This window comes from Rhinatrema bivittatum, chromosome 8 (assembly GCF_901001135.1).
Source record: "Rhinatrema bivittatum chromosome 8, aRhiBiv1.1, whole genome shotgun sequence".
Taxonomy (NCBI): domain Eukaryota; kingdom Metazoa; phylum Chordata; class Amphibia; order Gymnophiona; family Rhinatrematidae; genus Rhinatrema; species Rhinatrema bivittatum.
In genome coordinates, this window is record NC_042622.1 from 71,570,271 (window position 1) to 71,595,748 (window position 25,478).

Consider the following 25,478-nt stretch of genomic DNA (forward strand, 5'->3'; position numbering starts at 1 on the left):
AACCTTTTGCAAGCCACTTTATTGTCTGTAGTATTCACTTAGACTGTAAGCTGTATGACTAGGAACTCATACTTGTATACAATTTGTGGTAAAGAACCCTGAAGTTGGACAGTAGATAAATTCCCAAATAATAACAAAAATAACGTGACTAGTTACACAGACACTGTGGCTGATTCTGCTGCTTCTGGTCACCAGTACACAGCGGAAAGAGAAAAAGTCTCACCCTGATGCAGCAGGAAAGAAGCCCATTGCCTGGCACTGGCTATAAATGCCCCTCCCTCCACAGAAAGGTAGCGTGTGCTCACGGTCTGAGAACGCAGGCGGTTGAATAGGGAAACCTTGGATCCAGAAGAAATGCACACTGCAAAAGAAACAGACATATGAAATACAGGATGAGAAGCGGCATATGGGATGCTCATCATAGCTACAGATGCACACTGCAGCAACATAGCTCTGCTTCCCAGTCCTCTGAATTAGTGCCAGAGGAAAAGTTACAATTAGTGACACTGAAATATGCCTAGGAGGAAAGGGGACCATAAGACTTTTCAACGTACATGTTTTCTCAGGCTCCACATACACATTCCTTTTGGAGGTTTTCCCTCAGCGCACTGACTACCATTAAGTAATGGCTGAGAAGTTTTCTTGAACTACTAAGTTTGATAGCACATTAATGGAGCTTCACAGCACTACCGGGAAATGAAATGTGAAGCTTTTCTGGACTGACACAACATTTTGGACAGAGTTCTGTGCATTTTATATTTATTTTATTTTATTAGCATTTGTTGATCTAATAGGTCTAGGCGATGTACAGTAAAACATGCATAAAATTTGACAATATAACAAAATTACAATGTTAAAATAATATACAATAAGATACAGTAAAACAGCTATATAAAATTACATATAGGCTAATCTAAAAAGAAAAGTCTGTAAAAGTCCTCTGAATGTTTTAACCGAGTCACACAACCAAATTTCCATCGGGAAGGAATTCCAGAGGATTAATAGGACAGTTCCTTTGTAAGTTTTTTAACATTTCCCGATGAGTTTGATTTTATCGTTTCATTGCTGTCTTGTCAGATTGTTATATTTCTAAACAGATAGATAAGGTTGACCCCTAATGCAGGGATCATACAAAACATTGTCATTTTTTATAGAGAACCAGTTGAGGATTTTCCTTTCACCTTTTTTCAATTTATGATTATATTAACACTATATATTTTATATTTTATTTTGTTTGATACTTATGGGAGTAATTCTCAAAAGGGATTATGTGCATAGACATATAAAAAATAAAACAACTACAAAATTAAATCAAACTAAAGTGCTTAACTCACAGTCAGCAATCTACCGTGTGCATAATATAGTTGGAGCCCATTGTATGTGTATAGTCAATAGTGTCTGAGTACCAGGGTATTGTAACTTACAGTCGGCATTCTTCAAGGATTGCTTTTTCTGAGACGGTTTGGAAATCACTTTAATCATTTTGCTATAAAAAGTGCCAATTTCTTGTCCATTGCTGAAGTAAAGTTTCAGAATCAGTTGGAAATGTTTCCTCTTGTCAGCATCAGAAATGTATAAGGCTTTCGCACAACTGAATTTCTGCAACAGAAAATGAAGACCAATTGTGTCAGTATTCAGAAAAGTGAGCCTTTGTCAGAAGCCTTTCACTTACGCGCTATCGGCTTCAGTTAGGGTTACTGCCTCACCCATGTCACCCAAATAGGCTGATCAAATCCTGCTTTGATCCGCTGCATGCTTGGATCTGCAGTTCTGGTTTTCTTAGGAAAACTAATGAGGATATCAGAAATACAAATCTATGCATGCAGTGAAGCACAATCAGGACCAGAGTAGCTCATGTGGCAATGCTAGCTACAGTTAAAGCTTTCTTGGGACTGAGATGCCTAACTTTCAGACATAAACGCCTAAGCAAATTTCAAAAGTCTGTTTTTGTGTACCTACATTCATTAGACCAGGGCTGTTCAGGATACCGAAAGAGACAGTGGCAAAACAAAAGAGAGGACCTGGACTGCACAGCGGCAGAGACTTGGTGGCAAGGGAAGAGAAATGGACTGATGGAAGAGATAAACGGGAGGTCAATGTGTTGATCCGAGGCGGGAGAGAATGCCATTCCCACATGCATACTCTTAGAATGAGTGCACTTAATACTTTTTGTAAGTACTTCAAGTGCCCCCTCCTCATTAATTTGTTTTAGAATTGTTTCACATTTATTAAAATCATTTTTCACTTTAGATCCCACTGGAAAGAACCCTGGCATCCCAGGGCACATGGACTGGTTGATGTGAGAAAAGAGAGAGTTGGGAGAAAGTGGCCCTGGGGACAACAGTGAGCCTCTGCAGTCCAGAAGGTCCACAAAGAGGGAGTAACATATGTAATTAATATTGTAATTAATATTGTCTTCATCATTGTCATTAGCCACTCTGGCTCCTTTTCTGGAAAAGGACGGGGTATAAATACAAATACAAAAAAAAAAAAATACCATCATCTTCTAAAGAAAACCACTGTGTAATTAATTACTCTGCTTCTTGTCTGTCATTTCAAAGCTCAGCATTTTCATTTCTTACAGGGCTCGGGGAACATCAGGCTTCTGCTCGTAGAGAGATCATGGGCTTGTGTGGCGATAATAATTCAATTCATGAGCTCAGCCTGCTCGCAGACGCTTTCTCTGTCCAACAGTAGAGCTCTGTGCTGAGGGCAGGACACACTGGGCTTCTCAATCTGTCTAATGCTTCCAGTCAGTGAAGGGAAATAAATGGTCCAACAACTGGAGCTTTGAGAGTCTGGAATATTGTGGCTGGCAGGATTTCCGAGGGAGTGCCACCCAGCCACCTCTGTTTCCCTGTCACCTGAAGCTGCATGATGGCTTTGTAGAAAGAGTGCAGTTACAGTAACAGGCAGGGCCACTGCCGACAAGTTATCCCTATCTAAAAGAAGTCGCGGTCCTTTTTTCACAATTTCAGATACGCACAGTTTGCATCCAAACAAGGACTTTGAGAATATGAACTGTTCTGCAGATCATGGCACCTTTTATTGGCTATGGGGTAGATTTTATAACGGGCGGGCGTGCGCGGTTCCCAGCGCGCACACATGGACATGCGCATATGCACGCCAGATTTTGTAATCCATGCGTGCAGCGTGCGTAAGGGGGGGGGGGGGTGTACTTTTGCAAACTCTGTCCACACAGTGAGTTAATGTCCACACAGTGAGTTATTGGCTACCGGGCCTTTGAAATAGCGTGTGGACATTTACACAGTGAGTTACTGGCCATTTTGGGCATGTGAAAGGCTACAGACAACAAGCCAGGAAGATATGTGAATTCATACATGACGAGGAGGTTTGAAATATATATGGGACGTTCTAAGTGAAAAACTTTATTAGATGCACATGTAGAAAGCCCACCGGTGCGACATAAATTTGGATGTTTTTATATCTTTGTGTGAATAAAATGGATGTACTTTTAGGGGAGGTTTAAGGGAGTTGTTTGGGGGGTATTATAAGTATGGTGTGAATGAGGTATGAATGAATTCATTTAAGTATGTGAAATTAGTTGCAGTGAGAAACTTTGAAATGAAATAAAACAATTTAAATAACATAAGATTGTACTAGAGTTGATGAACGTGTAAGCATAAAACAAGGTCTTCTTGTATGGTTTAAGGAAGTAGGGAATCGTTCTTTACAGATAGAGTGGTGGAGGCTTTCCAATGTAGGTGGTAGACATACAAGGGCAGTATCTGAATTCAAGAAATCATGTGATAAGTACAGGGAATCTCTGAGGGAAAGGTAGAGATTGTAAAGCTGAGCAGTTGGTGTGGATGGGCAGACTAAATAAATCATATGGTCTTTTTCTGCTATCACTTTTCTCTGTTTCTATGTAGGTATTAAATAGTGTTCATTTAGCAAGCGTTTGCTAAATAGCATAGAGGGTCAACATACAATTAATGTGAGCTCCGTAACCCCTCATTTACATATGATGTTCCTTAATTTGCATGCGCAGACACATATTTCGCATACTTATGTTAACATCTTTCATGGACCCCTTTAACTTGCTCAGCAAGGCTTCCTGCGTATGCATACCTCACTATTTTTAGCATGCACAAAGGGGCTTTACTGTGCATGATAAAGTTTTTTGCATATATGCCCCTTAGTTACAATTTTTTCCTTGATTCATTTCAAGATATCACAACATCTAGAATATTCTATGTTGCCTACAGTAACATATGATGATGTACAGACAGAGAACAGCCCTCTGGCACTAACTTGCATGATTAGGGGGTACAGCCGAGAAATAACACCCAGATCAATGCAGGTCATTGATTTACCTTGCAGTCTGCCTGCTCTTCAAAACTCAATTTCTGTGTTTCAGTGTGGCTGGTACTTATGCCATCCAGTCCCATATATCCCAACACCTTAAACCCAGGTTCTGCCAGTCCTTGTGCTGAAAAAAATAAAAATAAATGAAATGACAGGTGAAAATTCTAAACTTCTATCTACAAATCAGGATCAATTGCTGACCCCATCTATTAATTATCTCCAAAGAACTGCAAAGTAACATTTAGGTCTATTCAGTATGCCCACTTCCCCATACCTACCGTGGCACCACAGACCCTACTTGATTTCCTGTCATCAACTTCCCTTGCCTTATTTGTCTATTCTAAGCATACTTGAATTCTGCCATAGTTTTGGTTGCAACCATGTTTGCTGGTTGGCTATTCCAGGGATCTTCTACCCTCTCAATATAGTATTTCCTCACAGTCTCCCTTCTTCCAGGTAATACAATTCTAGAAAGCACAGAATAAGCACAGAGAATCCTTAGTTACAATGAAGTGAAGTGAAAGCCAGAAAATAACAAGGGTTTAGTAATTAGGGCATAAAAAGACCAATTAGTCCATCCAGTCTACCCAGAAAGTTTCTTATGGTAATAACTGCTGTTCATACAGCTTACCCCCATGTTTCTGTTAAGGATAGTAACTGCTGCTCTGTGAAGGTTACCCCGCATGTTTCTGTTAAGGGTAGTAACTGCCGCTCTGTGCAGGTTACCCCCCATGTTTCTGTTAAGGGTAGTAACTGCCGCTCTGTGCAGGTTACCCCCATGTTTCTGTTAAGGATAGTAACTGCTGCTCTGTGAAGGTTACCCCCATGTTTCTGTTAAGGATAGTAACTGCTGCTCTGTGAAGATTACCCCCATGTTTCTATTGAGGGTAGTAACTGCTGCTCTGTGCAGGTTACCCCTATGTTTCTGTTAAGGGTAGTAACTGCTGCTCTGTGAAAATTACCCCCATGTTTCTATTGAGGGTAGTAACTGCCACTCTGTGCAGGTTACCCCCATGTTTCTGTTAAGGGTAGTAACTGCTGCTCTGTGAAGATTACCCCCATGTTTCTATTGAGGGTAGTAACTGCCACTCTGTGCAGGTTACCCCCATGTTTCTGTTAAGGGTAGTAACTGCTGCTCTGTGAAGATTACCCCCATGTTTCTATTGAGGGTAGAAACTGCTAGCGATGTGCAGAGGGACACCATACGTTGCATTCGGATTCGTATTTGTCGGGGGCCAGATACTGGGTATGTGAGAAAGCATGGGAGTAAGAAGCCTGGTGTTGTGGGGGTGTATGTGAAAGAAAGCATGGACAAGGGGGCACCCCGACAGGGCCGGCGGAAGCACTAGGCGAACTAGGCGGTCGCCTAGGGTGCCAGCTTCCCGGGGGCAGCACTGCCCCGGTAAAATTAAGAGAGCCGCGCTCAGCCGCTGCCCCGATAAAATTAAAAGAGCTGCATTAAGCCGCCGCCCCCCCCGATAAAAATAAAAGAGCTGCTGCTGGCAGCCCGCCCCAAAAGACCCATCTGACCTCCCCCAGCGGTTCTCAACCAGTGTGTCGTGTGCTCCCGGTCTCTCCCGCTGCTCTTTCTTCCCTGCTGCCGTTGCCGCCGGGCTATCAGCACATTCAAGCCCAGTGGGAACGGCAGCAGTGCTAAAAAGCTGTGGCACTTGTGGCTGTCCTTTTCTTCTTCCCGCGCGCTTGACCCCCCCCCCCCCCCCCGTGACCCGGAACAGGAAGTGATATGCCGTGCGCGGGAAGAAGAAAGAGCAGTGCCGCGTGATAAAGTAGCAGCGGCCGCTGCAGCATCGGCCCCCGAGCAATTGAAGCAGCCGGTAATCGGGAAAGGAGTCAGCAGCATGAGCCTCCCGCGGCCGATGGGATTCTTCCTTCTTGGCCTGCGGGGGCTGGAGGAGGAGGAGACTGCTGCAGCTACCATTTGTGCTAGGGGGGGAGAGAGGAAGTGAGTGAGAGAGAGAGAGAAGCAGCCAGCCTGCCTGTGTGTAAGTGAGAGCCTCAGCGTGTGTGTAAGTGAGAGAATGTATTTGATCAAGAGCATGTGTGTGTGATTGAGAGAAACTGGTCAGAGAGCTGATGTATGTGTATATGTGAGAGACAATGAAAGTGACTGCTCAAGGAGATGACTGATGTGTGAGAGTGTGAGACAGTCAGGGATGTGACTGATGTGTGTGTGTGTGTGTGTGTGTGTGTGTGAAAGAGAAAAAGCATGGAAGTGAGAACTCTGGGTATGTGAGAAAGCATGGGAGTAAGAAGCCTGGTGTTGTGGGGGTGTATGTGAAAGAAAGCATGGGAGTGAGAAGCCTGATTATGTGAGAGAGAGCATGGGAGTGGGAAGCCTGTGTGTGTGTGCATGTATGAGAGAGAGACTGGTTAGTAAGGTGACAGTGTGTATGAGAGAAAGAGACTGGTGTGTGTGAATATGAGAGAAAGAATGTGATTCAGGGAATGAGAAGCCTGTGCAGTGGAGAGCGAGCATGGAAATGAGAGAGAGACTGGTGTGTGTGTGTGTGTGTGTGTAACAGAGAGAAAGTGATTATGGGAATGAGAAGTCTGTGCATGTGAAGAGAGTGAGCATGGGAGTGAGAACCTGGGTGTGTGTGAGACACAGCATGGGAGGGAGAAGCCTGTATATGTAAGACAGAACAGGTGACTGGTGTGTGTTTGTGTGTATGTGAGAGAGAGAAAGAAAGTGATTATGGGAATGAGAAGCCTGTGCATGTGAAGAGTGAGCATGGGAGTGAGAACCTGGGTGTGTGTGAGACACAGCATGGGAGGGAGAAGCCTGTATATGTAAGACAGAACAGGTGACTGGTGTGTGTTTGTGTGTATGTGAGAGAGAGAAAGAAAGTGATTTTGGGAATGAGAAGCCTGTGCATGTGAAGAGTGAGCATGGGAGTGAGAAAGCTGGGAGTGTGTGAGATACAGCATGGGAGTGAGAAGCCTGTATATCTGAAAGAAAACTTGGGAGTGGGAAGCCTGTGTGTGTGTATGCATGAGAGAGATCAGGTGACTGGTGTGTGTGTTTGTGTATGTGTGTGAGAGAAAGAAAGTGATTATGGGAATGAAAAGCCTGTGCATGTGGAGAGAACAAGCATGGGAGTGAGAGACTGGTGAGTGTGTGTGAGAAAGTGATTATGAGAGTGAGAAGCCCATATATGTAAGTAGAACACGGGAGTGGGAAGCCTGTGTGTGTGTATGGCATGAGAGAAACTGTTCAGGAAGGTGACTGGTGTGTTTGTCAAAGACTGTTTGGGAGATGATTGGTGTGTGAGAGACAGAAACTGGTCATGGGGGCATGACTGATATGGTGTGTGTGTGAGAGACATGGGCCTTAAGGAAGAGGACCATGAGTATAGAGCTTAGCCACTACTGCTGCTTCTGGTATGTACTACAGCCTGCATGGAAGAAGAGTAGGAGAGCTGCTGGAGGGGGTAAGTAAAGATGGCTTTTTAAGTTTATTTTTCTTGATTGACTGCCATTTTAATTACTTAATATTATGTGATGTGTCTGCTTTTTTTGTTTGAGCAACAAGTATAGCTTTGGTTTATGTTTATTTTATTTATTTTTATTTATTTATTTATAAAAGAGTTTCTATACCGTCGATAAGACAAATCATCTCAATGGTTTACATGGCATAAAAATGTCAAATAAGTGTTCTGTTATAAATACAGACTTCGTTATTTTCATTAATGCACAATGTAAGTTAATTGTGTGTGGAGACGGGGGGGGGGGGGGGGCGGCATAGCTGAAGTTTCGCCTAGGGCGCCTAATACCCTTGCACCGGCCCTGCACCCCGATACGTTTATACGTTAATTCCTATTCGTTTCCCCGCTAAAATTAAATTAACTACAACCCCCCACCTTCCTGACCCCCCCAAGACTTACCAAAACTCCCTGATGGTCTAGCGGGAGGTCTAGGAGCCATCCCCTGCACTCACACCCTCGGCTGCCGGTTTCAAAATGGCGCCGATAGCCTTTGACCTACTATGTCACAGGGGCTACCGGTGCCATTGGTCAGCCCCTGTCACATGACCATCGGTGCCATCTTGTGCTCCTACCATGTGACAGGGGCTGACCAATGGCACCGGTAGCCCCTGTGACATAGTAAGGGCAAAGGCTATCGGCACCATTTTGAAACCGGCAGCCGAGGGTGTGAGTGCAGGGGATGGCTCCTGGACCCCCCGCTGGACCACCAGGGAGTTTTGGTAAGTCTTGGGGGGGGTCAGGAGGGTGGGGGGTTTGTTTAAATTGGCTCCTTTAGCCAGATAATGCTGAATATTCACGATTATCTGGCTTGGGGGGGAGATTTACAAAGCTGAGGGTCCCGATATTGAAAATGCATTCAACACGCAATAGTCAGATAAGTAGGACTTATCCGGCTATAGAGCTGATCTGACATAGCCGGATTTAACTTATCTGGCTAAGTTATGCCTTGACTTCGGCTATTCAGTGGCCATGCCGCTGAATATCCCTTGTAACTTAGCTGTATAATTCATATCCGGCTATGTTACTTAACCGGCCAGCACTCAATATTGGGCCCAAGATGTTTTATTGTGGGAGGGGCCCAATTTCATGGGTCATGTGCTCAAAATATTGAGCTCTTCCCTGACAAAATATTGTGACAGTAACGTGGCATGATTTTTATCACTGCTCAAATGTGTAACAAAAGATCACACTACGATACTGGGCCTAATCACGCAATGGTAGCTCAGCCAGGGCCATCATCATGTTAAAAGGCCAGTGGACCAAAATACAATCCCTCTACCAAACATTCTCAAATCTCCCCGGGGGTCTTTGGAGATCTCCACCAGTCCCCGGCCACCTTCTGAGGTAGCTCTGCCCCCCAAAATAAAAAAAATCGCTAGTCCAACTGTGTGGCGATGGCTCACCCCTTCCCTAAACCTACCCCATATATGAAAAAAACTTGTGTCCCCCCCTTGCATTCAAATCCCCCCTTCCAAAGCCTTCCCCCAGCATCCCTCATTCCATTCCCCCCTCTCCCCACAATCCAAATAAGAAAATATCCCTCGGGTCTAATGGCCCCATTAGCCCCAGTCATAAAAAAAGACCTTGATGGTCTGGAGGGGTACCCTTCCCCCTCTTCCCCCATACCTCAAACTGGAAGCACCGATGGTCAATGGGGGCCTGGAGTGTCCCCTTGTTTCGAGCCCAGTCAATGCCATTTTCCAAAACGATGTCAACTTAACCTTGCCCCTATCACTGTTTAATGCGCATTGTAACCATATCATGTTTTAGTAAACTTAGGCCTAAATTAGTTGAATAGCTGACTTCACCCTGGAATCCCTCTCCCTACCACTGACTTACTGGCTAAAAAGTTAGCCAGCTATGTCCTGGGCATTGAGCACAGCTGGATAGTGAAACAGTGCCTTTTGTGTAACTGAGTCTAAATTTAGCCAGACACATGGTGCTCAACATGGACCTCAAAAGGAATAGCATTTAGGGAATACAAACAGACACAGAAAGAGGAGGACAGGCAAAGTTACAGAAGAAACAAAGGAAGGTAGGAAGTGCAGTTGGACAGGCAAAGGTTCAGACAGAGGAGTATATTGCCCAGTCAGGGAAGTAGTAGGTAAAACTTTCTGAAGATTTATAAATGAAAAGAGGGAGACTAAAAGGGGATTAGTAAGAATTAAAGGAGAGGATGAGGATAAGGATCAGAAGAGAGCAGATACCTTAAATGCATTTGCTCATTCTACGGTAGGAGAGGGCAATAGACCAAAGGCAAAAGCAGGAGCATATGGGACTATGGGGTGAACATATTGCCAATTACTGGAAAGTTAATATTCAAGATACTGGCATAATCGAAATTAGACAAGTCTGTGGAATATAATGGGATACATAAAATATAATGCTAGAAACATGACAGCAGAAAAAGGCCATATGGAATTTACCTTTTTTTTTTTTGCGATATCCATGCCCATGTAAGATTAAGAAAGGGGAACATGTTTACGTTTTCTTTCAGATAGATCAGCTCCAACAGTTTTTGGAAGCTCAACAACCTCTTATTTCATCTCCATTGCCTGCTAGTGAGTAGGCTACAATCTTTAGGCTATAACTATTATGTAATACCAGTTGGTTAGCTATGTAAAGTATGGTCTTTGGTATATTTCTTCAATATATCTCCTTATAAAATATTATTGTCCCCTTAAAAGCCTCTAGATATTTTCTATGATTAAATGATTTAGATTTTTGAATATACAAATGTGAATTTTGGGAAACTTTTCTTTTTTCTTATGTGTGAATTATGTTATGGAAATAATTTATTACTGTATATTTGTAAAATTAAAATTAATAAATAAAGAATTAAAAAAAAAAAGGCCATATGGCTCATCTCTACAATCCCTACAGCTCCTTCAGAGATCATCCATGTTCATCTCAGCATTTGCAAAAAAATATTATCCTCAAAGTAGCATCTTCATTGCATCATTAATCAAACCTAATTAATCAAACCTATAGTTCTATTAATTTTGGGTTAGATGGCAAAAAAACCCCGCTGTTTTATGCACATAAGTAGCATTTTGAAAATTAGTCAGAGCCCAATGCATGTAAAAGAATGCACACAAGTCAATTTCCTGGGTATTTTTTTATGTGAATTGAGAAAAGATGATTGAGGGGTGCGACTGCGGCAAGAGTGCGACCAATGTGCAAACTTTTTTATTTTAAAAAGTGCCAATGCCACCAATAGAGGTGTAACTTTGTGCGGTTGGGCTTGTGCTCATACTTGGCCACTTACATACAAATTTTCTAAGTGAGCTTATGCCCATAAAATTGACCCAACTTAATGTGTGTAAAAGTATGTACATAATTCGGTTTCATGCATACTTTTACACACACTTAGCGTCTTTCCAGAGGGAGCAGATCCCACTGTCCCTGGGATGTTTCTTAAAGGGCCAAATGGCCCCAAATCAACCTCCCTGCAATGAGCCAAAGCCCACCAGAAGTCTTGCGAGACTCCTGCTGCCTCTAGAGGCAGGGCAACTTTTAAAAAGTTTAAAAAAATAGAAAAATTACTCACAGTGACGTCCTGCCCCCTCACAAACCCTTTCTCTTTGTTAAAAATTATCCTGTCCCAGCCAAAGACCACCCATATCAAAAATATCCCCCTCTGTAGCAAGCCTCCCAGACTCCATCCCAACATCCACCATAATCCCTGGTGTCTAACGGGCCCCTCCACCTTACATGGAGCAAAGACTCTGGTGGTCTAGGGGTGCCCCTGGATCCCATACCTAAAAGAAAAGCCCTGGTATCTAGCATTATCCTGGAGTGCCACCCAGCTCTAGGCTGGTCAATGCTATTTTCCAAAATGGTGTCAACCATCCTTTGTCCCTTCAGGGATTGAAGTCCCTGGGACAACAGCAGGATGGCAGATCAGGAGCAGCAGAGAAGAACTGCTTGATTGGCCTCTTTCAGGCAACAGTGAGATATTCACATGATCTGAATAATGTGTCTTCACTGGGCTGGTGTTTATTCTTACCACCCAGAAGCAAGATCCATCAAGGAGCAAAATCACCAGGATGATGGTGAGTAGACTGAACAGGAGCCACAAGGAAGAGCTACTTGATAGGCATCTCGCAGTCAGACAATAGGTCTCCACTCAGTCCATACCCCTTCTGGATTATGGGTTTTTTCCAGACTGGCATTTATTTCAATTGGCCCACAGGTAACATCCTTCAGAGATACAATCACTGGTAATCAATAGGGTCCACTCTTGTGATGGGAAAGGGACTAGTAGGGTGCCATAGGAATCCGTTTTAGGCCCAATACTCTTCAAAGTCTTTAAAAGTGACAATGTGGAAGAGCAAGAAGATGATATGAAACTCGGCAACACGGTGGACGTGCTGGAGAGTAGATGGCTTTAACAATTAGAAAGATTACTGAACAAATTGGAAGACTGTTCTCTAGCTTGGAAACCAAATTTTATACACAAAGATGCAAAATCATGCATTTGGGGCAGAAAAATCCAAGGGGAAAAACTAGTATTCACCAAACAGGAAAAAGACTCCGTTTTATATGCACAAATGGCTATTATAAAACCGTCTGAGGCTCAATGCGGGTAAAGTATGTATGTAACCCAATTACGCACATCCTTTTACACAAACTGCAGAAAGGCATTCCAGGGGTGGAGTTGAGACTTACATGCATATTTTTTTATTTTAAGGGGAGGTATAACTTTATGAGAGTTAATCTGTTTGTGCTCTTGGGCATTTACGCACAAATTTTCAGAGCAAAAGTAAGCGCATACTCTTGCTTTGAAAATTTGGTGTAACATCTGTGCAGACTCTATCGCACCACAAACAATTATAAAATTGCAATCCCTATCAACCCTTTTGCCAGTTATACAGTAAAGATTTGATCAGGGAAGATCTATATTTAGCTGCTGTGAAATCTTAAGCTGAGTAATTAGGTTAGTGTCTTGCTGTCTCCGGTCTCACCTTTAAACTGTTCCTGCTTCAGTTTCCATCCTGAGCCACTGAGGTAAATGCAAGGAGGGGGACAGAAGAACCTGTAAGGAAAAATATATATTTCTCAGACTCAAAGCAATGTTCTCAGATTCTCTTTATTCGTGTAGGGTCACAGGGAGGTCCATTTTCAAAAGCATTTAGCTGGATAAATCAGAAAGTCTCTATCTAAAGCAGTGGTTCTCAACCCTGTCCTGGGGGACCCCCCCCCCCAGCCAGTCGGGTTTTCAGGATATCCACAATGAATATGCATGAGAGAAAACTTGCATGTTATGGAGGCAGTGCATGCAAATTTTCTCTCATGCATATTCATTGTGGATATCCTGAAAACCCGACTGGCTGGGGGGGGGGGGGGTCCCCCAGGACAGGGTTGAGAACCACTGATCTAGAGGAATATTTGGCACTTATCCTGTTATATTCCAGCAGGCTAATAAGTTAGATGACTAGAATTTAGCCAGCTAAGTTATGGGTGCTCCAGGTATGTAACTGGGAGGAGTTGAGTTAACCGGCTAACTCTGATATTCAGAGTTAGCTAGGTAATGTAGCCAGCGAAGTCTGGTTAGGTCAAAGAGCTTTCCTAAAGTGAGCCAGCTAACTTTAAGATAGCCAGCTATATTCAATAGTGTGACTGCATTACTGCATATACCTCCAAAGTTAGCCAAATAAGTTGATCCGGCTAACTTTGCTGTCCGGACAGTGACCATATGGACCTCAGGGAGGACAATTTTTAGTTCAAAATGTTTTTATTAGGCAATAAAGTATACAAACTGGGCTCTGAAGTACATTGACTCTTATGAATGATTGAACAATATACATTTTCATTTTTGTCACCTCCCCCATTACCCTCCCATTGTCCTGTACTACAAGGCAACCACTTATTCACAAGAACAGCAAAGATCGTAAACATAGCTCATATTCCATCTACTTAAATTCCCCATCCCTTCCCACCCCCCTTTTTTACCCTTCTAACTTAGAACCCATTCCCAGACACTCTCAAACCTTCCAAAATTAACTATTCAGGGTCACACTCCTAACTCTAGGAGACAAGCTTTGAACACATTTCTCCCAAGTCACTAAAAATAACTGTCGGCGCTTAAAGGAAGATGTAGAGGCTTTACTTTCTGTTTGCTTCATTTCATGGAACGAATTGCGCCATTGCCAAAAAAGAAGGTGCAGTAGCTTCTTTCCAATGCAGCAAAATCGGTATTTTTTTGCCTATGACTCGTGCTTTCCGGACGAAAAAATCAATCTCCCTTGCATTTAAATAAATCAGACAAGGGAAACAATCAAAGAGCAGAGAGATAGGGATTGCAGGAATGTCATAACCCACGACCCTCGCCAAATAGGCTATAGGTTTAGCCCAAAAGTGTTGAATTAAAGGACAACACCAAAAACCATGAGATAAGGAACCCACTGCCGATTTACATTTCTCACATATCTCAGTCTCCTCCAGTTTGGCTTTACATGCCAGAGACTGAGATACAAAAGCCCATCTCAAAAATTTTGTACTGCATCTCCCTTATGTATACACTAGAAGATAACTCAGGTAGATGCTTGAAGCCAGACTTTAGTAAGTCTGGTGTGAGTGCGAAGAGTTAAATCGAAACAATCCTCCTTACTCAGCTTTTCAAGTGCCTTATGAATGTGTGGTAAGGTTAACTTCCCTCGCACCCCATATTGGAAAAACATCTTCCAATGAATCTCTAACAGACAAGGTCAAATCCAAAGAGGAAAGTGTTACTATATAATGTCTCTATTGCATGTAAGAAAAATAGTTTATATCGCTGCGAGCATATTGCTCTTTCATCTTAGGGAGGGTAATTTTTAAAAGCACTTCCACAGTGTTTTACTGTCAGAAATGGGCATTCTTTCAATTGGCCATGGATAAAGTTACATGTCCTCTTCATGTGTAGATTTACCTGGACTGAGCGGAAGTGTTTCTGGGGGTGGAGTTAGAGAGAGGTTGGAACTTACATGCATACGCTTGGAAATCCAAATGTGTGTACAGAAATTTTTTCCAAAACATTTGCACGCACTAAACAGCAGATATGTGCATAAGTAGATTTGGTGGGATAATTTTCAAAGTGAACCTATGCACATAAGTACACAATGTTACAAAATTCCCCTGGTTGTTTCCATTTGTCTACAGTGAGCCTATTCAGCCCTGGCTCTATCCCACTGTAAGCATGAACTTACAGCTCTGCTTTCTATGTATGGAGCCTCTCCATGAATATATCATCTGCTATGCAGAACTGTTAAGTGCCCGGCTTAATAGATCAATTTAATCTCTCATATAGTAAAACATTTACATTTGCATTATAAGCTGCAGAAATAGCTGTCTTCTTTTGATAGAAGCAGATGACTTTGTGAATATGGATGGTGAAGTCTGGGTGCATTTTATTAGAGGATGGATTCTTCCAGACCAGTGCTGAACTTTCATGGCATCCAGTACCACAGGGATGGCCAACTCCAATCCTCAAGAGCCATAAATAAGTCTGATTTTCAGGATATCCACAATGAATAAGCATGAGAGAGATTTCCATGGACTCTCTCCACTGTATGTAAATCTATCACATGCATATTCATTATGGATTTCCTTAAAATCAGGTCTGTTGGGGCTCTTGAGGTCTGGAGTTGGCCAGCTCTGCAATACTACCTTAAGTCATGTTGTAATATGTAAAGTATTATCAAGCATAATCTCTTTGCTGAGATAATGTTTCCAACTAATGAAAGATACAGCATATCATTTCAGTGATGTGGTCTCATCTAGTACTTGTTATTATTGCATTTAAAAAGTATGGGGGTCAATATTCAGATGGTTTGTTCAGTTAAGTATGAGATTTGGCCGGACAAATCGAAAGTTATAAATTTCCAGCCAGACAAGTTGGAAGCATTCCAGGGCGGAGTTACATTAACCGGATAATTTATCCGGCTAATTCTGTTTTTCCAGAGAGCAGTCATAAAGTTTGCCAATAAGGTTTATCCAGCTAACGAGGACTTTATCAGTCTACATTCAGTGGATCACCTAATTGGCAGCACATCACTTTCATGACAATTTATCCAGCTAACCTTAGCCACAAAAACTGATCGCTTGCCGTGCTGCTGAATATTAACCTCATGATTTTTGGCTAAGAGGTTTTCTAAACTATGATTGACAAATTTTGCATGACTACAAAATTAATGGCTGCTGCTGATCTGAGGTTTCTTAAATGATAATTAGAAAATGTCTGATTTATACATCAAACTCATATTAATCTAGGCAGGGATAAGCAGATGCATTCACCATTGATATTAAATTCAGTCCACACACTCAGGGATGATATAATGATGGAATAAGGACGGCCACAGCTGTATTGGATTAGTACATTATTTATTTGTTTATTTTAATATATTTATTACCCGCCTCCCTGATTTAAAAAAAATCACCCAGGGCAATGATTTTTTAAATTGGCAATAATAAAATCAGAACCTAAGTACCCAGACTACAACAAGGTAATATCTGAATGGCAAAGGTGAAGATCAGATAGCATCCAACAAATTGCTTCTGGACCATCAGAGCTACCACTGGCAAGAAATGTCCTTCCAAGATTCACCTCAGATGGGCGTTCCTGGTCCGTCCACCACTGCAAGCAAGGAGACTGCCTTTGTTCTCACAAGGACATCCAGTCTGTCACCACACCAAGGCCATTCTGACCCTGACGACAAGACAGTCCCAAACAGAGTCAGTGAGGTCACAACTTTGTCACGCAAATCCCCACACATGGGCAAACCCTCCTAAGGCTCAGGTATTCCCACCACAGGGCCTGGGCAGCCCATGACTGGCTTGCCTGGACCCCCCCCCCCCCCCCCCCACCAAAAGCTGCGACTATCTGCCTTGACAGGGAAACACAGCTTTCTGACGAGCCCATCTCAGAGTGCTTAAGAATAGATCCTGTGCCATATCAGACAGAGAGAGAATATTCAGTGCAGCCACTCCTTTCTTATGGAACAAGCTACCTGACGTGATAAGGAAAGACTGAGAAGAATTTGCTTCATTTCAGGAAGCTATTAAAAACCCATATGCGTTGGCGTTCAGTCTCTTAGGGTTAGTTAGCAGTTACACCGTGTAATTTAGTAAGAACCTCAGTTCTTTAATTAAGACATTTTTAAATGTATTTTTGAATGTATTTGTTTGTTCCAATTGATTTGAAAAGATTGTATTGTTATTTTTGCCTATGTGTGTTATATTGGAATTCGCTGAGATTTATGGATCAACGGAATATACATTTTTAAAACGAATACATTTTACGTATTTGCTGCAGCTTAGGCTAGGAGGCGGCAGCCAGTGCAGCTAAGTGAAATGTCATTTGATAATGTTCTCACTGGTATTTTATCGTGTACCACCTTAAATACGGGATCTGGAATTTGGCTGGCCTTAATACTCCGATTAAGACAGAGAAGGTATTATCTCATTTAGGAAGATTGCAAGTGCACATAGCTGTTTTACAAGAAACATATCTTACTGATATGGAACATGCAAAGTTAAAGCATCGATAGGTTTCTCAAATCTTTTTTGCCTCAGAAACAACTGAAAGTAGTGGTGTTGCCATAATATTGCATAAAGAGTGGCTTTTTAATTAGAAAATTCTATTTCAGACCCAGATAGATGGTTTATTATTACTACAGGTAAACGTTTTGGGACATTAATAATTTTATCCTCAATTTATGGACCCAATAAAATGCTCATGTTTTGGGGGTTTTTTTGTCAAATTAGTCTCCTGATTTTGTCCCTTGGAGAGGCTCCAGTCATTCTTGGTGGAGATTTCAATTGTGTGGTTGATCCAGGTCTAGATAAATTTCCTGCTTCTGCTCCTCTACCTATGGGGATGAATAAGGGCATTTCTTTTTTGGGTAATCAGTTGAAAGTTGTAGATGTGTGGAAGATTTTAAATCCTATACATAAAGACTATACTCACATTTTCTGGGCGCATGGCACGGAGAACTTTTTCAAGCTTAATAAGAACTATTCAGACTTAAATAATTTTTTGGACATCTGGAGTTTATGTACAGCAACATCATTTCTAACGGAAAAACGGTGATGTAACTTTTTTTGAATAAAACACATTAAGAGATTTTGTTTTTAAGAATTCACTCTCGCTTTTTGGGGGTACTGCATTTGTTAAAATTATCAGGTGGTTGGTGGTTTGTTAATGATTATTCAAGCACATTGAGTAACCTGATTGGGAACCTCTAAAACAACCACTGTCCATCTTCACATATTTTTTATATGTGAGTTTCAATTTTTTGAGTAGTTGTTTCCTCATCAACGTGGATTTATTGGGATTCAGTGGGTTTTGTCTCATTTGGTTGATTTATTACCAACCCCTTCAAAGCAAAATTTGAAGGGCCAGAACTGGCCTCCCACCCCCACCTCTTACCCTAACCCTCACCCTCCCAGTACATTTTCCAATGATTATCTTCAGCTGGATTTGCGGGTCATGCTACCACGATCCCGGCCAGCGCTTTTAGCATTGCTATGTCAGCAGCACAGTAATGCTGGTAGCTTATACTTCCAGCATTGCTGACCTAGCAATGCTGATAGCACTAGCCGGCATTACCACCAATGGTGCCTTGGAGGCACCAGATTCTGGATAAAAAAAGATTGCTCGGCACTGTAGTGACTTTATGTGCCATAAAAGAAGACACTTCCACTGGCTTGGGGGCTAATGAGGTGTCTTACTCCTCTGCTCTGAAGGAATCTACCTCGAGAATGAGCCCTGCTCAGGTATTGTCTTCCACGCTTTATCTGTCGCCAAGTGGTTCTGTGCTTTTGCTTGACCTCAGACCTCAGGCAGATCCGGAGCCCTGAGCCTCAGGGGAGAGGAGGAAGTAAGCGTTATCTGTCGAGGGGATATACAAGGAGCACATACTCGATCTGGCACGATGAGAACCAGAGGACTTCCAGATCCAGGAGGACGAATAGCTCTAATGCCCAGACTCATGGGTCTGCTTATCCATTGCGCGTGTTCCAGAGATTCCTCATTTTCCAGATCCAATATTGTTGAGCCCTGGGGGACATATGACCGCAGTTATAGCAATTAGCCATGTCATGGTCAGGCCCCAAACACTTGTAGCATTCCTCATGGGTATTCATAATTGATATCTGATTCTCACAGACACAAATCTTGAAGCTGCTGATGGCTGATTTCTTCTTAGGCCCCTCTCCGAATATACTGGAAAAATGATCTTACTTTTTTAGTAGCACTTAAAAGTGCTGTTGAGAGGCTGCTGAGGCAGTGATAAAACAAAAAACTGATCTGCTATGAGGCAGAAGAAAATTAAGGAAACTATGAGGGAAAGGATCATAAGCCCATCTGGAAGCTTGGAGAAAATCAGACGGTGGGGCTTACAAGGCAGTGTGTTTGTGGTAACCTCCACCCGTGCTCAATAAGACTTTTACTGAGCTTTGAAAGATGGGCCTGTTTGGCACCGTTGATTGAAATCAGCCATATGTCATGGCTATTTCAGTTCTGCTTATCGACAAAGAACTACACCAATAATTTTGGTTGGTGCACATCTCTGTGGGTACCTTTCCTGGGGCAATTCTCAAAGTAAAAATATGCGTGTATATTGACTTTGAAAACTGGTGCAAGGACCACAGGTAAAAAGTACATGTGGGCTTTGCATAAATGTGGACAATTTGCCTCTCCCGATTTGTCTCTGCCCCCATTTTGTTTGTAAAGAATATGCATACTTTTACTCACACAGGGGAGACAATCATCAAAATATGATTTTATATGCTTATCAGGCCTGCAATCTAATTTTCAAAAGGGAAACTCCCTATAAAGTTTCCCTTTCAAAATTCAGCAAACCAAGGTTTGTAGCCATATACTTTTATACGTGCAGAAATGGCTCTGAATATTGCCCTCCTAGTGACTCACCCAAGGTGACACAGTCAGTAGCAGAGTGAGAATTAGCAACCATGACATTTCTGATTCCTAATCCTCAGATATCAGACCTAAAGCACATCTCTTTCATGCTGTGCATGTGTAAGTCACTTGCAGGAGAGCTAAAAACCCCAGATTCTTTCCTTTCCCCAGAGGAATGCAGAACTGTCAGGGGGGTCAGCCTTGAGTAAGGTTTACATTCAAGGCCAGGTTCTGTACCTTAAGCAAATAAATTTAAACCTAAAATATGGAGGCTCTGTTACCGTTCTATTTGGGTTTCCATAGTCTTTGTGTCACCATGAATGTACCCAATTCATAACGACACATATAGAAGAGAATATCAGTGCTGAATGTGCAGCAGAAGAGGGAATTATATTTCCTGCCATGTAAATGCTGGATGTTTATCTATTTATGTAAGTTAGAAAATATATAAGCATAGTTCCTTATATCAGGAGATGGTCAATTAAGAAATACAAAGATTCACTTTTAATTCTTACCAAGAAACTAACCACCAAGCAAAAAATAACTGTTTACTTTACAAGTTGCATACCTCTAATATTGGTCCTGGCAACAACTATACTCTTTGCATGTATAAAAAGCTGCAGAGATACAAATGATAGAGATATAGACATTGTGAACCCTCAACTATGGGAAGGACCACATAAATAACTCCACCTCTCAGCTGTGAGCTTTATAAAGGGCATGTGCAACATGCCCACAGAACTAAAGGGACGGGGAGTAAAGGCTGGAGCAGAAAAAATATAAAATAAAAAATGCAAAACATTACTATTACAAGTAATATAATCAAAATCAGTGCATGCATATTTACATAACACATGTAGACTCTTACACTCTATAGCAGACAGAAACCCATAGCATTATAGTAAAGCAAAGTTTATTAGTATTGAAAAGGATAGAAAAATTAGCTTTTTGTAAATTAGAAACAGAAAAAAATACAAACCCTGCCCTTTCCCTCAATTCTCAGTTCAAGAAAATTAAGACTGAGTCCCCAAAATCGCCATCTAAATTCTAGCCAGACTATAGCATATGATTTGTCAGATCAACCCCACGCGATTAATAATGCCTTGGATGAATTTCTCAACAATCCAGTTGCAGGATGACTGGGGAATCCATGATGACTTCCAGCACTCCAAGGGGATTTAAGATTATCAAGTCCATAGGCAGAAGACTGGGGTGGTGGGTTTCTTCCCTGGAAATCAGACAGCAGCAGGAGGAGGAGTCCCAGTTTTTTGGGCACCTTCAGGATTTGGCACCGTAGGCATGTGCCTATGTAGCCTTTGTCTAAATATGGCCCTGCACATGGATCAGGCAATCAAACTTGCCTCATGGACATAATGTCCAAACCCTCACAAAATGAAGTAAAATATTTCCTCTTTATTCTAAATAAAATCATGACAAATCTTCCGATTATTCCCTAAAACTAAGTTTGCCTAATATTAATAGGATATGAGGATTATGCTATTATTAAAGAAGACATGAAGGGCCTGATTTAGTGAGGCTTTTCTTTTATTCAGTATCTATGGGAAAATACTTTGAGGAATCAAGCTCTAAAGGAACAACTGGGCAGACAGGAAAAAAAACCCAGTTGTAGATTGAGACAGAGATGCCAATGTAGGTAAGAGAATTTAGTGGTCAAAGGTATTGAAAGTGAATGGCAAATCCAAGAAGACAAGATTAGCAAAATGTCAAACCAGTTTTACCCCATTTTAATATTTTCCCTACAAATTCTTGTCTGTCTAAGCATTTTGACAAGTCCATAGTGTTAAATTCTATGAGAAAATCCAAGTATATAATAGCAGTATCATTTTCATTATATAATGTACAATAAGAGGTGAGAAGGTTCATTAGAATGGCAAAACTCCAGGCACTAGCTCTCAGTATAATTCTGACCTTTTTAATTCCTGTATGATTTCTGGAAACTGTAGGAACCTGTACCCCATCCCTCTCTGCCTTTATCTGTCTCTGAAACAAAGGCCCACTTTTTATATGTAATTAGTTAAAAAGTCTCATTAGTCCATCTAGCTTATTGGCTAGATGGATATGATTATGTAATGTACTGCTTAACTAAACTCTGATGCAAAGTCCACATGGTGTCACTGTTGACCAACAAATGGCTTCTAGACAATAGGATCACATACTTCTTAATTTACAGTTATAAGATACTACTCCCCACCATGTACTAACTTTTCAAAGGAAAATACAACTCTCAAGTGCCCATCAAAAACAAGAGTTGATTGCTCTTCTGGTGTCTTTCAAAAAGACATTTGTTTTCCCCTAGCTGTTCTAAGTTTCCTGACTTCAAAGTAATGGCCCAGAGACATCTCCTTTGTCACCTAAATTACCAATGACCTTAGCTAGGCAAGTAAAAAAACAATTTAATAAATGTTCTTATGTCACTAACTTAAAATATCACCACATTGGGGGTACAAATGGTAGAAGGGTAGAAATCACAGAATTGACAGAGGAGATTGTTTGCATGGAACTAACAAAACAGAAAGTGGACAAGGCAATTCGTGGAACAATTCATCTTTCCCAAAAACAAATGAACAGTGGAGTATTCCGAATTTCTAAGCTCCCTTAATATCCTATGATGTATCCCCATCTGATCCAATTGCCTTGTGTGTGATTGGAAGTATATTGTTCAGTAGATCAACATGTGTAATGTTCAGCCAGATGCTGTGTTAATAAAGTTATTAGTAAATATAAAACTTTAAAAAACAGTAATAATGACGTTATGGGGAGCCAGAAGGCATGCTGAGAAATAAATAAAGAAGTTCACTGTTCCTGTTCAAACTGTAGGGCCAAAATTCTCTGTGATGGAGCTTTACCATAACTAAATAAACAGTAAAGGTGTGCATTCATTTTTAAACCAAATGAAAAAAGCTATGAAACACATTTTGTTTAAAAAGTAAATTAAAAGGAACCCCCCCAAAAATGTGTTTTTTTTCATTGAATTTTGTTTGACAAAATTGCCACCTTCCCGTAAACCTTCCACTCACCTGGACCAGACTTATCTCTTCATGGGAAGAAAGGGGCTTGATGAAGAAAGGGGCTTGAGTTCCTCACAGTTTCTCCTGCCTCACTGGCTTTGGGTGGAAAATGGTACCTGTACCATGTCGTTGTATGGTGTACAGAATACAGCTGTGCTTTTAGGGCCCTGAGAAGGTCCTGGAAAAGTATGAAGAGTACTTTATCCCCAAACACAATAAAAGTCTATGAGAGCAAGTTTTCCATCAACAATGACAGCTTGAGGGGAAGGGGAAGCTTTCATTAGGTAGCTCAGAGATGGTCAACTACAGCCCTCAAGAGCCACAAACAGGCTAGGTTTCCAGGCTATCCACAATGATTATGCATGAGACACATTTGCATACAATGGTGACAGTGCATGCAAATCTATCTCATGCATATTCATTGTGGATATCCTGAAAACCTGGCCTGTTTGTGGCTCTCGAGGACCAGAGTTGGCCACCTCGGAAGTAGCTGTATGAGCAGAGTGAACACTGTCTTTGGAGCTACTAAGGAGGACCAAATCTGGGACAGCTTGGTGACTGGAATTCAGGACACAGGTATCTCACTGAAACTGCAAATGAAGAAATACCTGATGCTATCCACAGCCAAAGAGATGACTAGGCCCTATGAATTGGTTAAAGCACAGAACCAGTCTCCAAGTACATAGAACATAGAGGAAGTGCATAGGTATCTTGGAAGGGAGCCAATCGGTGCAGCAATCCTGGGCCCTGTGCTTTTAGAGGCTCTGAGCCACTATGGTAGCCCAGCCTCTGATGTGATATTTTTAGGCCATGCCTCCTATTTGGCTGGGGTCACATAATAAGCCAGTTGCCACTGCCCCCATCCCCCATATGATCCAGCACATGAGGGACCAAAGAAATGTTATTCATTGTTCTTCCCTGCCAAACTGGAGCCAAGAGGCAACACTATCTTTTGTATCAGCCAGCCAGCAGAAGACTAGGCCAGTAGATCCATCACTTCTAACTCGCTCCTGTTGCTGCTCCTTCTCCATCTAACATCAGTGAATCAACTGATCTGACCGGCACAGAAGAGAAAGAAGCCAGTGGCTGCAGGAGCAGCTAGACATGCCAAAGCATCTGACCCACTCTCATGCTGACTGGAAAGGGACATGAAACAGAGAAGCCTCCAAGAGGCTGGAGACATAGCCTTCTAGATCAGGACTCTGGGATTCAAGAGGGAGGAGAGTAGGGACTGAGAGATGCGATGAGGAGATAGAATTGTCTTTGGGAGGGAGTGATTAGGGTTTGCTTTAGGATAGGATGAACTGGTAGTCGCCCAGGGTGCCAGGAGACTAGGGGCGCCACAGAAGACCCAATAGCTGAAGTTGTTCTGCCAAAGAAAGAAAGAGAGAGAGACAGTGGGCCTGCTATGGACCCCATCCCACAGCAGCCAAAAAGAGAGGTCTGGCACAGCCACCGCGGACCCCAATCAACATTAGTTGAAGAGAGAGAGGCCCAGTGGGCCACTGAGGACCATCCCTCAGCAGCAAAAGAGAAGAGCCTGGTAGGCAGACATGGACTCCATCCCATGGTGGCCAAAGAGTGAGACCCAGCAGACAGGGTCTCAGCCCAGAAGGAAACCCTTAGTGTGTGTGTATGTGTGAATGAAAGCAAGAGAGTCTGTGTGGATGTGTATGAAACAGAGAGAAAAATGGTATGTAAAGGAATAAAAGCAATGTGTGAACATGTGAGGGAGCAAGAAAGAATGTTTGTATATGAGAGCATTTGTGTGTATGTGTGAGAGAGGGTGTGTGTGATAAAGAGCTTATGTATGTGTGTGTGAAGGGGTATGTGAAAGCCTGTGTGTGTATGTGTGGAGTGGGAGCTATGAGAGCCTGTGTGTGTTTGTGTATATGTGAAAGAGAAAGAAAGAATGAATGTATATGTGTGAGTGTATGTGTGTGAGAGGAGGAGAAGAGGGGGGCAACATTAAATGATTTTTATCTGGGACACCATTAGCCAGTAGAGATAATCTGTTCATGAATGCATGCCCAGCCTCAGGCAAAAATTAATAAGTGCCACTTTGCAACAATATGTCACACTAAGCAAATACACAGGAAATTGAGAAACCTTGGTTCCTAGGCTCTGCAACATGAGAAATAGCCAATAACAAGCCCTGTCAGTGAAGGGGACAAGCCCTGTTCTGAATTTAGTTGTTAACGGGGATTGGCTACCGCAGCGTTTCCCAGCCCTCTCCTGGAGGCACATGTAGCCAGTCAGATTTTCAGAATTGCCACAATGAATATGTATAAGATAGATTTGCATACTTTGGGTCTCCAATGTATTTATTTATTTATTTATTTGATCACTTTTAATATACCGACAATCGTATGGCACATCATGCCGGTTTACAATCAACTCACGGAAGTAGAAAGTTACATCGAACAGGGAGCAAGGGAAGGGGAGCAGGCAAGAAAGGGAGAGAGGTGGTCAGCATGAGCGAGTAGGAAATGGAATGGCAGTAGAAGGAGAGAAGAAGAGTAACTATGTTAACCGTACTAACTTATTAACAACATTTCAGAGGATTATTAGTAACATTTTAGAGGGATATCAATATTTTCTGAGAAAATATTGATATCCCTGTATCCATGTATGCAAATCTATCTCATGCATATTCATTATGGATATCCTGAAAATCCAACTGGTTAGGTGTGCCTCCAGGAGAGGGCTGGG

At 42.1% G+C, this 25,478-nt stretch overlaps 1 protein-coding gene across 2 annotated transcripts in view; it reads right to left on the reverse strand.

Annotated features, from left to right (window-relative positions):
* The window catches only part of RBPJL (recombination signal binding protein for immunoglobulin kappa J region like), a 72,555-nt gene that overhangs the window by 24,584 nt on the left and 22,493 nt on the right, over positions 1–25,478 (reverse strand). For both annotated transcript variants that reach the window (XM_029613445.1, XM_029613444.1), the window contains exons 3-6: positions 12,803–12,873; positions 4,338–4,453; positions 1,425–1,599; positions 224–361 (exon numbers count right to left, since the gene is read on the reverse strand). In XM_029613445.1, the coding sequence (XP_029469305.1) occupies positions 224–361; positions 1,425–1,599; positions 4,338–4,453; positions 12,803–12,873 (500 nt within the window). The remainder of the gene's footprint in view (positions 1–223; positions 362–1,424; positions 1,600–4,337; positions 4,454–12,802; positions 12,874–25,478) is intronic.